General features: G+C 48.1%; 1 protein-coding gene across 6 annotated transcripts in view; it reads left to right on the top strand.

Annotated features, from left to right (window-relative positions):
- Nucleotides 1-11,496, top strand: part of TMEM268 (transmembrane protein 268) — a 35,682-nt gene extending 24,186 nt beyond the window's left edge. For all 6 annotated transcript variants that reach the window (XM_087419219.1, XM_087419214.1, XM_087419216.1 and 3 more), the window contains 4 exons: nucleotides 1,831-1,941; nucleotides 3,970-4,050; nucleotides 4,947-5,132; nucleotides 8,558-11,496. In XM_087419219.1, the coding sequence (XP_087275345.1) occupies nucleotides 1,831-1,941; nucleotides 3,970-4,050; nucleotides 4,947-5,132; nucleotides 8,558-8,737 (558 nt within the window). In that variant the 3' untranslated portion in view covers nucleotides 8,738-11,496. The remainder of the gene's footprint in view (nucleotides 1-1,830; nucleotides 1,942-3,969; nucleotides 4,051-4,946; nucleotides 5,133-8,557) is intronic.
- Nucleotides 11,497-13,539: the final 2,043 nt, after the last annotated feature.

The following is a 13,539-nucleotide window of genomic DNA, read 5'->3' as shown; positions in this document are numbered from 1 at the left end:
GAACATGCAGATCCCCCTTCCCGACCATCGTCACTCTTACTGTTAGTGTCCTACCTGTGTCACACAGCATCCTGAGAGCCTCATCATTTTGCACACACTGCCTTGTTTTCCCCTTGTTTGGGGAATTAGCCTTTCTCAAGACTGGAAGGTTTGTGAAGGCAGGCAAGACCCTGCCTGTATCCCCTATAGAGTAGAGCACGTTGCTAGGGCATGTGGCAAGTTCCTACAATGTTTGTGGCCGACATGGTACAGTGGAAAACATGTCTTCAACTCAATATCATCATCATAATGATATCAGCTGACATGTATTCTTTGTGGATTAACTCATTTCATCCTTATTCCAACCCTGATTATAAGGAGTGTTAGTATCTCCAATTCGGAGATGAGGAGACGGAGGCAGAGAGGTGGTGAGTAATTTGCCTGAGGTCATACAGGTAATGAGAGTTGGAGTCAGGATTTGAACCATCAGTAATGCAGGTTTCTGAAAGGGTGAGCAACCCTTACTAACGTTCTAGGCCAAACAAAATATAATCATCCCTCATTCGCATAGTAGTGGCATTCCTGGAAAATTCAGTATATTTTAAAAAAACCCACTTTAGGTTTATATGCAAAATAGAGTTAGGTTGGCCAGCAGAGAATGATAAATAGGTTTTTCACTGCCTTCACGCCTGGTGGGGCATTTGGGTGTGGGTAGGCCGAGAGACAGTTCTTCCGCCTGCAGGATTGTGTCTTATGGGACATGACCTTCAGTGGAAGGCACGCGTTAGCATCCCTGGTCCTCGTCCCTAAGTGCCAGCTTTGCCCATCCCGTCCCTGTGATGACCAAAAGGACCAGCCCACATTTCCAGGAGCTCTCTGCGGGGATCCTGCCCCTTTTGCGGACCATTGTCCTTAATTGGGCTGCCTTCTTGTTTTTTTTGTTGAGGGGGCTTGGCCCTGAGCTAACATCTATTGCCAATCTTCCTCTTTTTGGTGAGGAAGATTGGCCCTGAACTAACATCTGTGCCCATCCTCCTCTACTTTGTATATGGGGCGCTGCCACAGCATGGCTTGATGAGCAGTGTGTATGTCTGCGCCAGAATCCAAACCTGTGAACCCCAGGCCGCCGAAGCAGAGCGTGCAGACTTAACCACTACACAGGGGCCGGCCCCTGGGCTGCCTTCTAATTGTATCTCAGAGTCCTTGTGGGGTCTCTTCCCCAAACCAGCACTTTGGGTCTCATTACCCTCCCCCTCCCCGGCCTGTTTAACATCTACTTTGTCAACTAAGTGCATGGCGTCGTTGGTTTGGGTGGGAAAGAAGGAGGTGGATTCCCAGAGCCCCCCCTCTGAGGGCCAGCACTGTGCTAGGTACTTCGGAGAGCAGGTGCCTTATAGACAGAGTAGGTGCTTTACTTACACAGTAAATGCTCAACCCACCCAACCCCCGGCAACCCTCCTCCTCCCGCAGATGTCTGTTGCACCCGACTGTGTCCCAGGCACTGGGACACAATCTCAATTAAATCTCACCCCATCCTAAGAGGCAGGGATACACTTTATCCTTATTCTACAACTGCGGAAAGTAGGACTCAGAGAAGGCACATAACTTGTCCAGGCCCACAAAGCCAGGAAGTAGCAGAGCTGGGCTTCAGCCCAGGGCTGTCTGACACCACTGAATTTGTTGTCCCAGTAACCCCATGATCCTATTTTATACGGGAGGCAATGGATGTGTCCGGGAGATGAGGGTTGTCCCATGGTGTCTAGGGGTGGGACAGTGTGTGGTAGTTGCCGGGGCCCAAGAGCTCCCTGGCAGCGTGGAGGTTTGGCCACAGGGCTGGCGTTTGTCTTACAGGCCAACACCAACACCGACCTAAGGCTGGCGGCTGCCAACGGAGCCCTCCAGAGACACCGGGTGCTGCTGGGGGTGACGGACACGGTGGAAGGCTGCCAGAGCGTGATTCAGGTATTCGTCTTGGAGTGACCTCTCCTTGCGGGCCCACTGGGCTGGGCTGGTGGGGAGAGGTGGCCCCGTGTTCTCCCCGTCTGCACAGTGTCGTCCGGAGTCTGCTAATGAGACGGCGTCGGCAGCCCTTCCCTTCCTCCCTGCTCCAGCGTTTCTTCCTGGAGACTCCTCCCTGGGCAGTAAGCAGCAGCCTAGAATCTCCACAGAGCGGGGCGGGAAGGGAAGCTCAGAGACCGTCCAAGCCGCACTCCTCATTCAACATTTATTCAGCAGACAGATGGGGCCTCCTCTGTGCTGAGCCCTCAGTGCCCCGGTGAGGTCCCTGCAGAGGCAGGTCGGGCCCTGAAGGCCTTGTCTTCCTGGATCAGATGTTTTCTTTGCCCCAAGGGCAGTGGGGAGATCTTAAGTGACTAGGATGAGGTCACATGTGGGTCTGGGACACAGCTGGCGTAGTTGAGGCCCAGGGTTGCTGATCTGGCTGGGCTCTGCCTGGTGGGATTGCTAAATCTCTCAACACCACATCTGCATTCTCACCAGTCATTGCCCCTCGCCCAGTGGGAGCCCGGGGGGGGGTGGTGCGGGTGGGCCCTGGGAAGAAACTCCTTGTGCATATGACCTGTTCATCCCATAAATATTTATTGAGAGCCTACTATGTGCCAGGCACTGTCCTGGCTGCTGAGGCTGCAGCAGAGAACAGACATACATGGATCCCTGTGTTTATGGAGCCTCGCACACCTGAGGTGGTGTAGGGTGTAAGAGGATCTTGCCTGGCACCGGGGGTGAATTTGATGGCATCACAAGATTTCTGGCAGTTCAAGTGTGACATCATAGATTGGGAGCCCCTTGAATCTAGGGGTCCTTTCAGCCTCACGTATCAGTAAATCCTCTTTATCATTTGATACAGAGGAGTGACTTGGCAAGTGTTAGTTGAATGCATGGATGGATGGATGACTAATGAATGGACACATCTTTTAAGATAATTAGATTCTTTCAGTTTCAAAGTAGTATCTTGGGATGAAATGATACAATATCTTAGATTTTCTTTGAAATCACCTGGGGTGGGGTGGGGTGGGGGAGGTGTCTCGAGTGAGTAATGGTTGGGGGTAGAGATGAAACAAGAGTAGCCATGAGGTGATAACTGTTGAACCAAGATGATGGGTAGCTGGAAGTTAATGACTTCATTTGCCCTACTTTTGTATATGTTTGGAAAATTTCATAATAGAAGATAAAAAAAAATTCATCTAAAAAATATTCCCTTGGGGATGAGACAGTGGGAGAGACTAGTTGGCAAGAGGGATGTGAGCTTGGGTCTCGTGGGTCAGTCACTGTGGGGAGGGAGGTCTGGGATCCAGAGGAGGTGGCCGTTGGATGGAGGTATGAGATGTGGGCCACCAGATTCTTGCAGAACTTTGGTGTGACGTGTGGCGGGTGTGGACGTGACAAGATGTTGTAATGTGTGAACGTGGAGTTCGCCCTGGCTGAGGGTAACCTGGCCTTCTGGGGACTGTTGAGGTTGAGGGGGAAGGGGAGGTAATGGTGGGGTGAAGACATCTCACCCCGCTCCCCTCCCCCCATGGCACCCCAGTTGACTACCTCTGACCTGGGCAGTGCGGGTGACAGCTCTGAAGGGTTTCACTCGTTGGCGTGTTGGGTTCCAGAGAGAAGGGCCCCCCGGCCCCTGGGGGTGAAGGTGGTAGCCCCAGATGGATACATGGTGTCCAGGATGGTTTGCAGTCCATCTGGGGGTGCTGAGTGACTTGTGGGAGATGGGGCTGCAGCCGTTTTGGCTTTTTCCAAATTTTTTCCAAAGCCATTTTTCTACCAGCCATACAAAGTAGACTTCACGTATGGAGACTCTGAGAGAGAGCAGAATGGTATGTTCCCGCCAGAGACCGGGATAAATCCAGTCGTCCTCAGAAGGGTGGTCCTCTGGTGAGGGGTCAGGTGGTGGAGGATGGTCTCAGGGACAGATAGTTCAAGGTCGGGCTGGCTTTGGGCCTCAGCGGTCATGGCTTCCTCTCTCCCCAGCTCTGGTTTGTCTACTTCGACCTGGAGAACTGTGTGAAGTTCTTATCCGACCACGTTCAAGAAATGAAGACTAGCCAAGAGGTAAGCCACCTTAAGTGAAAAACCCAACAGAAAAATAAACCAGGAGGCCACGTTGTATAGACTGCATTACCTCGATGTTGGAAAAATGTCTCAAGAAAAGTTACTTGAAAGGAAGAATTACCTACGTGGAGTCAGTGATTGCTTTTGCCTAGGGAATTATGACTTTTTAATCTCATTTTAATGAATCCCCTCCTTTTTAACTAATTGCATTTTCTACATTTCCTGAGGTGAGTATATATTTATAATATAATAATAAAGATCCTGGCAGAGGAAAGTACCATGTATTTAGATGACTTGCATGTGTTCAAAATGCCTGCCTACCATTTATGGAGAAGAACAGGGAAATTTTGCTCTCATTCCACAGTGAGGAAACTGAGGCTCGGGAACTCCTGTTGCCGGCCGCCTGTGGTCACAGGGCCAATGGGTGATGCCTGGTTTGGAGCCCAGCCCGCCTGTCCCCGAGCCCGGGGCCCCTTCCCTGGGGTCGGCCTTTTCCTGGGCCCTGCAAATGCTGTAGCCGGTCTTGAAGTGAGAATGCTGGTTTAGCCCTGATCCTAGCCCGTTAGTTCCCGTGTGGCTTTGGGCAAGGGCTTTGAGCTTCAGTTTCTCATCTGCAAGATATGGATAAAGAGACCCCCATCCCAGGACGCTTTGAGGAGCAAATGAGAGCAAGGAAGGAAGAGTGCTCCAGAAGCTATTCAAGACCGCACTCGTGTAGGGAATTGTCAGATCTGTCCAGTGTGGCTCAGTTCCAGGTTCTCATGAGGTCAGCCTCTGAGTCTGTAGATGGATCCGTCTGTCCTGTGTGGGATCCCTCTGTCCTCTGCAGCTCAGGGCCTGCCACGTACCACCCAACTTAGGACACCACCCGAGCCCCCTCTCTCTTTCCTTTGTAGTCCTTGCTGAGAAGCAGATTGAGCCAGCTGTGTGTTGTCATGGAGACTGGAGTGAGCCCTGCGACGGAGGAGGAGCCTGAGAACCTGCTGGAGGACACTCCTCTCCTGCCCAGCAGTCCTCAGCCCGAGGAGAGGCCGCTCATGCAGACTGAACTTCACCAACTCGTTCCTGACGCTGAGCCGGAGGTAACGGCCACCAGGGCCGCCTTCCCTCGTGGGGTATTTGCGTAGAGTCCCTATGGGGGTCTCAGGTTCTACATTCATGGGGACATGGCTTTGCTGAGTTGGGAGGGACCATGCACATCTTCTAGCTTACTAGTTTTCTATATTTTTTTCCCTTCACCCCAGCACTTTAAAAAATAACTTACAGGGGGGCCAGCCCGGTGGCATAGTGGTTAAGTTTGAGCACTCTGCTTCGGCGGCCCGGGGTTCGCAGGTTTGGATCCGGGGCGTGGACCTACACACTGCTCTTGAGGCCACACTGTGGCAGGCCTCCCACATATAAAGTAGAGGAAGATGGGCACGGATGTTAGCTGAGGGCCAGTCTTCCTCAGCAAAAAGAGGAGGATTGGCAAGGGATGTTAGCTCAGGGCTAATCTTCCTCACCAAAAAAAAAAAAAAAAAAAAAGGAAAGAAAAATAGCTTATAGGAATCATTTCATACTTATTGGTTTTTTCCCCCATTTAAAAAATATCTTGGATATTCTTTTTGGTAATTCTGTTGGATGTGTAATTGTATGTGGATGGATCATAGCCTGCCTAGCCATGAACATGTTGATGAATATTTGGGTCATTTTTTAATCTGTCTATTGATCAATCAATCGTCTTTCCATCCACTTAAATTGCAGTTGGATATTTAAATCTTATATGCATCTCTGTTGAATTCTAGTTCCTCCAGCCCCAGAGTTCTGTTGGGTCCTGCCCCGCCAAGCTGTCTGTTGGGTATGGCCAAGTGCTGGTAGACCAGAAGTCTGGTAACGTGGTTTGCAGCCTGTGCTGCCCTCTCCTCTCCATGAGGACAGAGCCACTGTCTGGGAGACATGCAGCGAGGGGTGACCTCAGGCATTGGGGTGATGCAGGAGAGCACTTGCATTTTCTTTCCAGCCAACAAATTTGGGGACTAAAGGTCCAAATCAGCCAAGACTTTCCCTTTTGCACTGGTGGGGAATTGGGGGCTACAGATAGGACTATTACAAGGGAAAATGATAAATATCTTCATCTCTTCACTCGATTCCCATTGACTTTTTTTTAAAGAACAGAAAAGATTGACAAGGTCACGTACTGTATTGTGGCATGCGTGTCTGGGTTTATGTGAAATAGCCTATTAAATATGATAGGTCTCCAGTTATTTTTTCAAATTCATTTGAACCAATAGTAATACAACTTCCCGGCATGAATATCAAGGCTCAGTGTGTGCGCACATGGTTTTAAAGTAGCTGGCCCTTATAACTTACAGGGAAAATAGAATCAATGCCCAAGTCTCGGCGTGGACTGGACTGTCATATTTCAGTAGGAATGCAGTGTCCGTGAAAGGCGGAGAAATGGTTATAATGACCTCTTACATTTTTACAGATTTTTATTATGCATAAAACTCTTTAGCAGACTCTCTGAAGTATGGATTATCTTTTTTTCTTCCTTGATGGGTGAAATGAGCTTCCAAGAGGTCAGCTGACTTGCCCAGGGTCACAGAGCAAGGGAGAATGTGGCACAGCCAAGGGCAGACACCAGCCCTGCGGCCAATTTTTCTGTCCCAGTTCTTGCTTCTCACGTTATAGATTTTAGCGTAGGCGGGCGAGAAGATCAATCTGCGTTAGTGAGTGGTAGGCTGTTTAAGTTTTCAGTATTTTCTAGGACAAAGGATAACTCAGGGGAAACACTGATCCCACAGAGCTAGGTGGAGTTGCTGCTGGTTGAATAAGGTTAATGGTAATGATATTGACATCATTGAGCTCTAGGTGCTCGGCTTTCTATCCGTGAGTCCCTTTAATCCTCCCTCCAGCTCAGCCAGATGGATGCTATGCCTTTCCACCTTTTACCGATGAATAAATGGGCTCAGCAAGGTGAAATGAAATGCCCGGGGTCTGTCAAAGTGGCCGAGCTGAAATTCCTCCTCTGCCTTTTTGATTCGAAAGCCTGTTCTTCATCGCTAACTCTACCGACATAAGCAGCCTTGATGTAACCCACTTGATTACACTTTATTACATTCACACTGGACATGAGTATTGTGAAAGGCCTTCAATGTGACGCATGAGGAATTGAAGCATTTTCCCTGGAATCCCAACTCCCAGAGCAGTGAAGGGAACTGTAGAGACCAAATATATTTTTGTTGTTCTTGCCGTTGAGTTGATTCCAACTCCTGGTGACCCTGTGGACAGCAGAGCTGCACCTGCCTGGTCTTTCTGCGCCATCCTCTCACCTTATGGTGCTGTATCCAACAATGCTCCACTGCTATTCACAGGGTTTCCATGGCCAGTTTTTTCAGAAGTGGGTGGCCAGATCCTTCTTCCTAGTCTGTCCTAGTCTGGAAGCTCCACTGAAACCTGCCCACCATGGTGACCCTGCTGGTGTTTGAAATCTCTGTGGCATAGCTTTCAGCGTCACAGCCACACACAACTGCTACAGTATGACAACCAACAGACGGGTGGTGTGGTTCCCTGAGTTGGAAACAAACCCTGGCCACAGTGGTGAGAGCGCCGAATCTTAACCACTCAACCATCAGGGCTGGCCTGGGTTAATGAGAGCATGTGTTAAATCCAATTTTTTAAATTCGTTTTTTGGTTTTTTACTTTTTTCATGCAGTAAAATATACATAATATGAAATTTACCACCTTAACCATTTTTAAGTGTACGATTCAGTGGCATTAAGTACATTCATATTATTGTGCAACCATCACCATCATCCATGTCCAGAACTTTTTCATCTTCCCAAAGTGAAACTCCTTATTCGTTAAACACTAACTCCCACTTTACCCCTTCCCCAGCCCCTGGCAACCACCCTTCTCCTTTGTGTCTCTGTAAATTTACTATTGTAGGTGCCTCATATAAGTGGAATCATACAGTATTCGTCTTTTTGTGACAAATCCAGTTTTTATAAGCAACTCTTAATATGGTAGGAGTACTTGTTTAATGAAACCCAGCAGGTACCGTGTATGAATTGAAGAATCCTGCCATCATGGGATCTTCCCTCCACCCTGTCCCCATTTGCTAGGGATTTTCTTCAAGTACGTTACCCTGACCTCATACTTTATAGACTCACAGACATTTGAAACGTGAGGAAGTGTGTGCGTGTGTGTGATTGGCCTGTAGAAATCAGTGGTAACTTCTCTAGTGCTCCGAGGTTCCCTAGCTTTTTCGTGCAGATATTGTTGCCTATCAGCAGTCAGGTTACCCACCTCAGAGACGAGGAAACTGAGGCTGCAGGTGCCCCACAGAGTGAGCTGCAGAGCTGGGGTCCCAGACCAAGCCAGGCATCTTCCAGGAGCCCCAGGCAAGGGCCTGGCCGGGTCTTCCCAGGGAGTATCGCTGCTGGTCCCCGGGGGGTGTAAACCACCTGGCTTTCCTTCATGCATTTCATGCTTCTCTGGCCCTCACTCTCTTCCCTGCCTCTTCCAGGAAATGGCCCAGCAGCTGCTGGCGGTGTTTGGTGGCTACTACATCCGGCTCCTGGTGACCTCGCAGCTCCCCCAGGCAGGGGGGACGCGGCACATGGACTCTCCGAGGGTTCCATGCCCCTGCCAGTTCATAGAAGCCCACATCCTGGGCACAGGGTGCTGCCCGTTCCTGGCCAGGTGACCTAAGGACAGAAGTACTCATCTTCCTCTAAGACTGAAGGTGACAAGTGAGGGAGGCCTCAGGAGCCCAGGGTGGCCGATGGTGAGCCCTCGGGGAGGAGAGGAGCGTCTTGGAGCACCCTGAAGGGTGTCAGTCATGTCAGCAACAGGGGTGTCATGCTCACTCCAGGACCCTGCACAGAAATGGCTGGTCAACATCCCATCTGGACCCCTCGCCTTTACAGAAGCTGATGGTCGCCGAGCTGGTGCCCCTCCGAGCCACTCTCTGTGCTGCTCAGAACCGTGGGCGTGGATGGAAGGGCCCCTCTCCCATCCCTTTCATTGCTGGAGATCCCAGGAAATGTGAAGATGACCAGACTGGGCCACGCAGGTGTCCCAAGCTTGACCTCAGATGATGCTCCCATCTCCAACCCCTTCATGTCAGATGGGGAAACAGATGCTCAGGGAGGACATTGCTCTTGGTGGCACTGCCCCGGGCCTCTAAAATGATAAGACTGCCTCTTCCCAACTGAAGCAAAGAAGTAAATTCTCAGAATGGTCTCCATTTTTAAGTTTTTCTTCTTCTATATTTTATGAAAAACAGTGGCACCTGTGTTTGTCGTCTGCTAGCACACAGGCTTCCAGGGACAGAAGAAAGACACAAATGGCACACAACTGTGAATGGAATATTTGGAAAAGACCCATCCTGTCTGACTGGACAACTTATTTTGTTCAAAGGCGTGCTTGCTTGTGGGTGTGGTTTTATACTGCAGATGGAGAGCAATGTCCTGTTTTCTGACACTAACACTGTCCTGGAATGAAGCAGCCTCTCTCACTCCTGGAGCTCCATGATGAGCTAAGAAGCTTCCAGGTTCTCTGCTTCTGAAGAAATTTGAAGTTCATTATTCCGTAGGCCCCAATTCAAAATGGCCTTTAAAAGCTCCCCAGCCCCTAAGACCCAACCTTCACCTGCAATTTTGGCTTCATCTCCCACAAAATTCCTTCCTAAGTTAAAACTTTTTCCTGAACTGACATGCCTATTCCTTTCCATCTTTTGGACTCCTATGCCTGCTTCAAAGCCCAGTGTTACTTACCCGTCTTTCAGGAATCCTTCCAATACAGCCATCCCTGCTTCTCTCTGCCTCCTTTAAATTCTTGATGTAGATGCTGCCTTTACTGATGTTTTAAGTTATCGATTCTGTTTTCCTGTGCACATGCCTATTTTTCTAGCTAGACTATAAGCTCCTCAAAGACAAAGACTGTACCCTGTGCTTTTTGTGCATGATCTGGACCTGCTAAGGAAAAAGAAAGTTCTGTGGATTGAGTGGTTTGTCATCTCCATAGTAGCTTTTGCAAATTGCTTTCTATGCTCAGTTGAATAATAAGGTTGGCACAGACTTGGCTTCTGGTCCTAAGCCACCCCTTCTAGCTGTGTAACTTTTGGCTGGTCCTCAGTTTACCCATCTGTGTAATGGGTAGACTGGATGTCTTAATGGCCCTTGCAAGCCAAAGTTCTGGGAATTTCCGGCTTTTTTTTTGCTCCTTCCTAGTCCTTGGCCTCTCTGTCGGTTATGCCTTTATCTACTTGTAGAAAGGTCCTATGGCCCCACACAGTGTCCCAGGTCTGAGGTGTCCCAGGTCTGAGGTGTCCCAAACCTGATGCTCCTTTGGATGGAACATCGGCCTAGCCAGCAGGAGACCTGGATTCTCATCCAAGATCTGCTGCTTCCTAGCTGTGTGACCTTGGCTAGGTCACTTAGAACCTCTCTGAGTGTCAGTTCACTCATTTATAAATGGATCTGGTGGACATGAAATGTACTAATGTGGGTGACTTGCCCTGTAAGAGAGGAACCTATTTGCTTTCTCTGGGCCGGAGAAGAGAAATCAAGTGCGTAGACCAGCCCTTGGAAGTGGCTGTTCTAGGCATTTCTCTGAGGGCAGATTTGCTCAATGAGAATTATTCATGAAGGCAATCACTGTCTTTCTCCTCTTCCTCAGAGGAAATGTGAGCTGTGAATGCAATCACTAGAAGCCCATATTTATTTAACCATAAAACCCTGGTAAGTATAATACTAGAGAATATAAATGTGTGCGTTAAATGGCAAAACAGCAGTTTTTCCATTTTAAGGCTTAAAGAGCGCTTGCTGTGTTCTTTCTTGCCTTTTCCTCTCTTTAGAGTTCCTGATGGTCTCCCCTGGTGGGTGGGGCATCCAAAGGTGCCCACAACATTCATTTCTTTGCATTTGTGCCTCAGTTTCCTCATTTAGAAAATTCTGTGATTTCTGTTTTGCCTACGTCACAGTGTTGCTGTGAAGACAGATTCCACAAATGAACACGCATTCTAAGATTTAAGGCTCTGAATTAATGATAGGCGTTGTGATGGGGACAGTGCAGAGTCATGAAGGGGATGAGGGGAGGACCTCGGAGCTTGGGTTTTATTCACATCCGGGTTCTGCCCTTAGGAGCAGCATCCGTCCCATCCTTGAGTCTCACTCCTCTTGTGTGATAAGAATACCCACCTGGAGGGTTATTATGAAGATCCAGTGATACCGAAATTGTGAAATGCTTGCAACTTTGAGTTGCAAGCTTGAGTAAGAGCTTAATAAATTGTTGCTATTTTTTTTTTCTCTCACTATGTCTTATATACTGTAGGTGCCTGGTGTATCTTGTTATTGATATAGTAGATTGTTAACAGTTAATGTTTATTCATTCTGCATCAGACCTCAGTTACTCCACCACCGTGGGGTGTATTTCTGTGAATAAAGATTCTAGTTAAATCTCTCTGAAATTCAGTACTGGGAGACAGTCTAGCAGGGAGGTTCAGAGCCAGCTGGTGATTTGGGGCTGGATGCTCATCCTCTCTGTTCCTCCTCTGCCTCCATTTCCTCATCTGTCAGGGGAGTGTGTGATAATAGGGGGTTAATGCTGGTGATGTGTGTGAAGCACAAGGCCTGGTCCGTAGTGAGGGCTCCATCAGTGACGGCTTTGCTGCTCCTGTGTCTCTTAGTACAGGCTTTCCCTTAGTTGTTCAAATCCATGTCCTCACTGATTTTGGTTGGTTTGGTCTATCAGTGACCAGGGGAAGAGAATCTCCAACTATGATTATAGATTTTCTGTTTCTCCTACTTCTGACAAGTTTTTTCTTTCTTTCTTTTCTTTTGGTGAGGAAGATCAGCCCTGAGCTAACACCCGTGCTAATCCTCCTCTTTTTGCTGAGGAAGACCGGCTCTGAGCTAACATCTATTGCCAATCTTCCTCCTTTTTTTTTTTTTTTTTTTTTTTTGCCCTTTTACTCCCCAAAGCCCCAGAAGATAGTTGTATGTCATAGTTGCACATCCTTCTAGTTGCTGTATGTGTGACGCGGCCTCAGCATGGCCGGAGAAGCGGTGCGTCAGTGCGCGCCTGGGATCCAAACCCGGGCCACCAGTAGCGGAGTGCATGCACTTAACCGCTAAGCCACAGGGCCGGCCCCAAGTTTTTTCTTTAAATACATAGTTTTAAAAAATTGATATATAATTAACATGCTATAAAATTCACCATTTCAAAGGATATAATTCAGTGGTTTTTAGTATAATCACAGGATTGCACAACAATCACCACTATTTAATTCTAGAACATTTTCATCACCCACCCCCCCAAAAAAATCCCCCTACCCCTTAGCGGTCACTCCCCTCTCCCCTCCTCCCCAGTCCCTGACACCCCCTAATCTACTTTCTATCTCTATGGATTTTCCCGTTCTGGACATTTCATATAAATGGAATCATACAGTATGTGGCCTTTTTTGTCTGGCTTTTTTCAAATAACAGTGTTTTCAAGATTCATCCATGTATCAGTACTTTTTTCCTTTTTAATGGCTGAATAATATTCCATTGCGTGGATGGACCACATTTTGTTTATCCATTCATCATTTGGGTTGTTTTCACTTTTTGGCTATTATGAATAATGCTGCTATGAACAGTTGTGTACAAGTTTCTGTGTGTAATATATTTAAATTCACTTCTGACAAGTTTTGCTTTGTTATTACATGTATACAAATTTAGAACTGTTATAACTTTCTAATGGATTGACCCTTTTATCTTCATGAAATGTTTTGCTTTTATTTATTTATTTTTTATTTTTATTTTTTTTGGTGAGGAAGATTGGCCCTGAGCTAACTTCTGATGGCAATCCTCCTCTTTTTGCTGAGGAAGATTGGCCCTGGGCTAACATCTGTGCCCATCTTCCTCTACTTTGTATGGGACACCGCCACAGCATGGCTTGACAAGCGGTGCATTGGTGCGTGCCGGGGATCCAAACCCACGAAACCCGGGCTGCCGAAGCAGAGTGCGCACACTTAACCGCTGCGCCACAGGGCCAGCCCCATTTTGCTTTTATTTTTGAAAGGTATGTTTGATAAGTCAAGAATTTTGGGGTACTACAGTTATTTTCTTTCAACCTTTGGAAGGTGTCTGGCTTTCATTGTTTCTGTGGCGAAGTCTGCTATCGGTCCCGTTGCTTCCTTTATTCCTCTCTTTTCTGAGGTGGGGGCAGGCGCAGGGAGTGCTCATGTGATAAATTGTCTTCTTAACAACTCACTGTCTTCTTATTGCAAAAATCAGAAATCTGGTGATGTCACTTTGTTGCCTAAAACTCATCTGTGGCTCCCCATTGCCTTCAGGATAGAGTCCAGCTCCTGTTCCCTCGATAGGAGGCTCTTAGTGATGCTCTGCCCCCTGCCCTCCCTCCACGTCCCGGCTCAGGTTTCACTTCAGTCATTCCCGACGTTCCAGTTCGCTCCCCTCACACCCCTACAGGGTTGTGCCTCTATTTTCCAACTTTGCCTGT

The sequence above is a fragment of the Ceratotherium simum genome, chromosome 29, assembly GCF_057802395.1.
Source record: "Ceratotherium simum simum isolate JZ-2026a chromosome 29, ASM5780239v1, whole genome shotgun sequence".
Lineage (NCBI taxonomy): Eukaryota > Metazoa > Chordata > Mammalia > Perissodactyla > Rhinocerotidae > Ceratotherium > Ceratotherium simum.
This window is presented reverse-complemented; position numbering and strand designations above follow the sequence as displayed.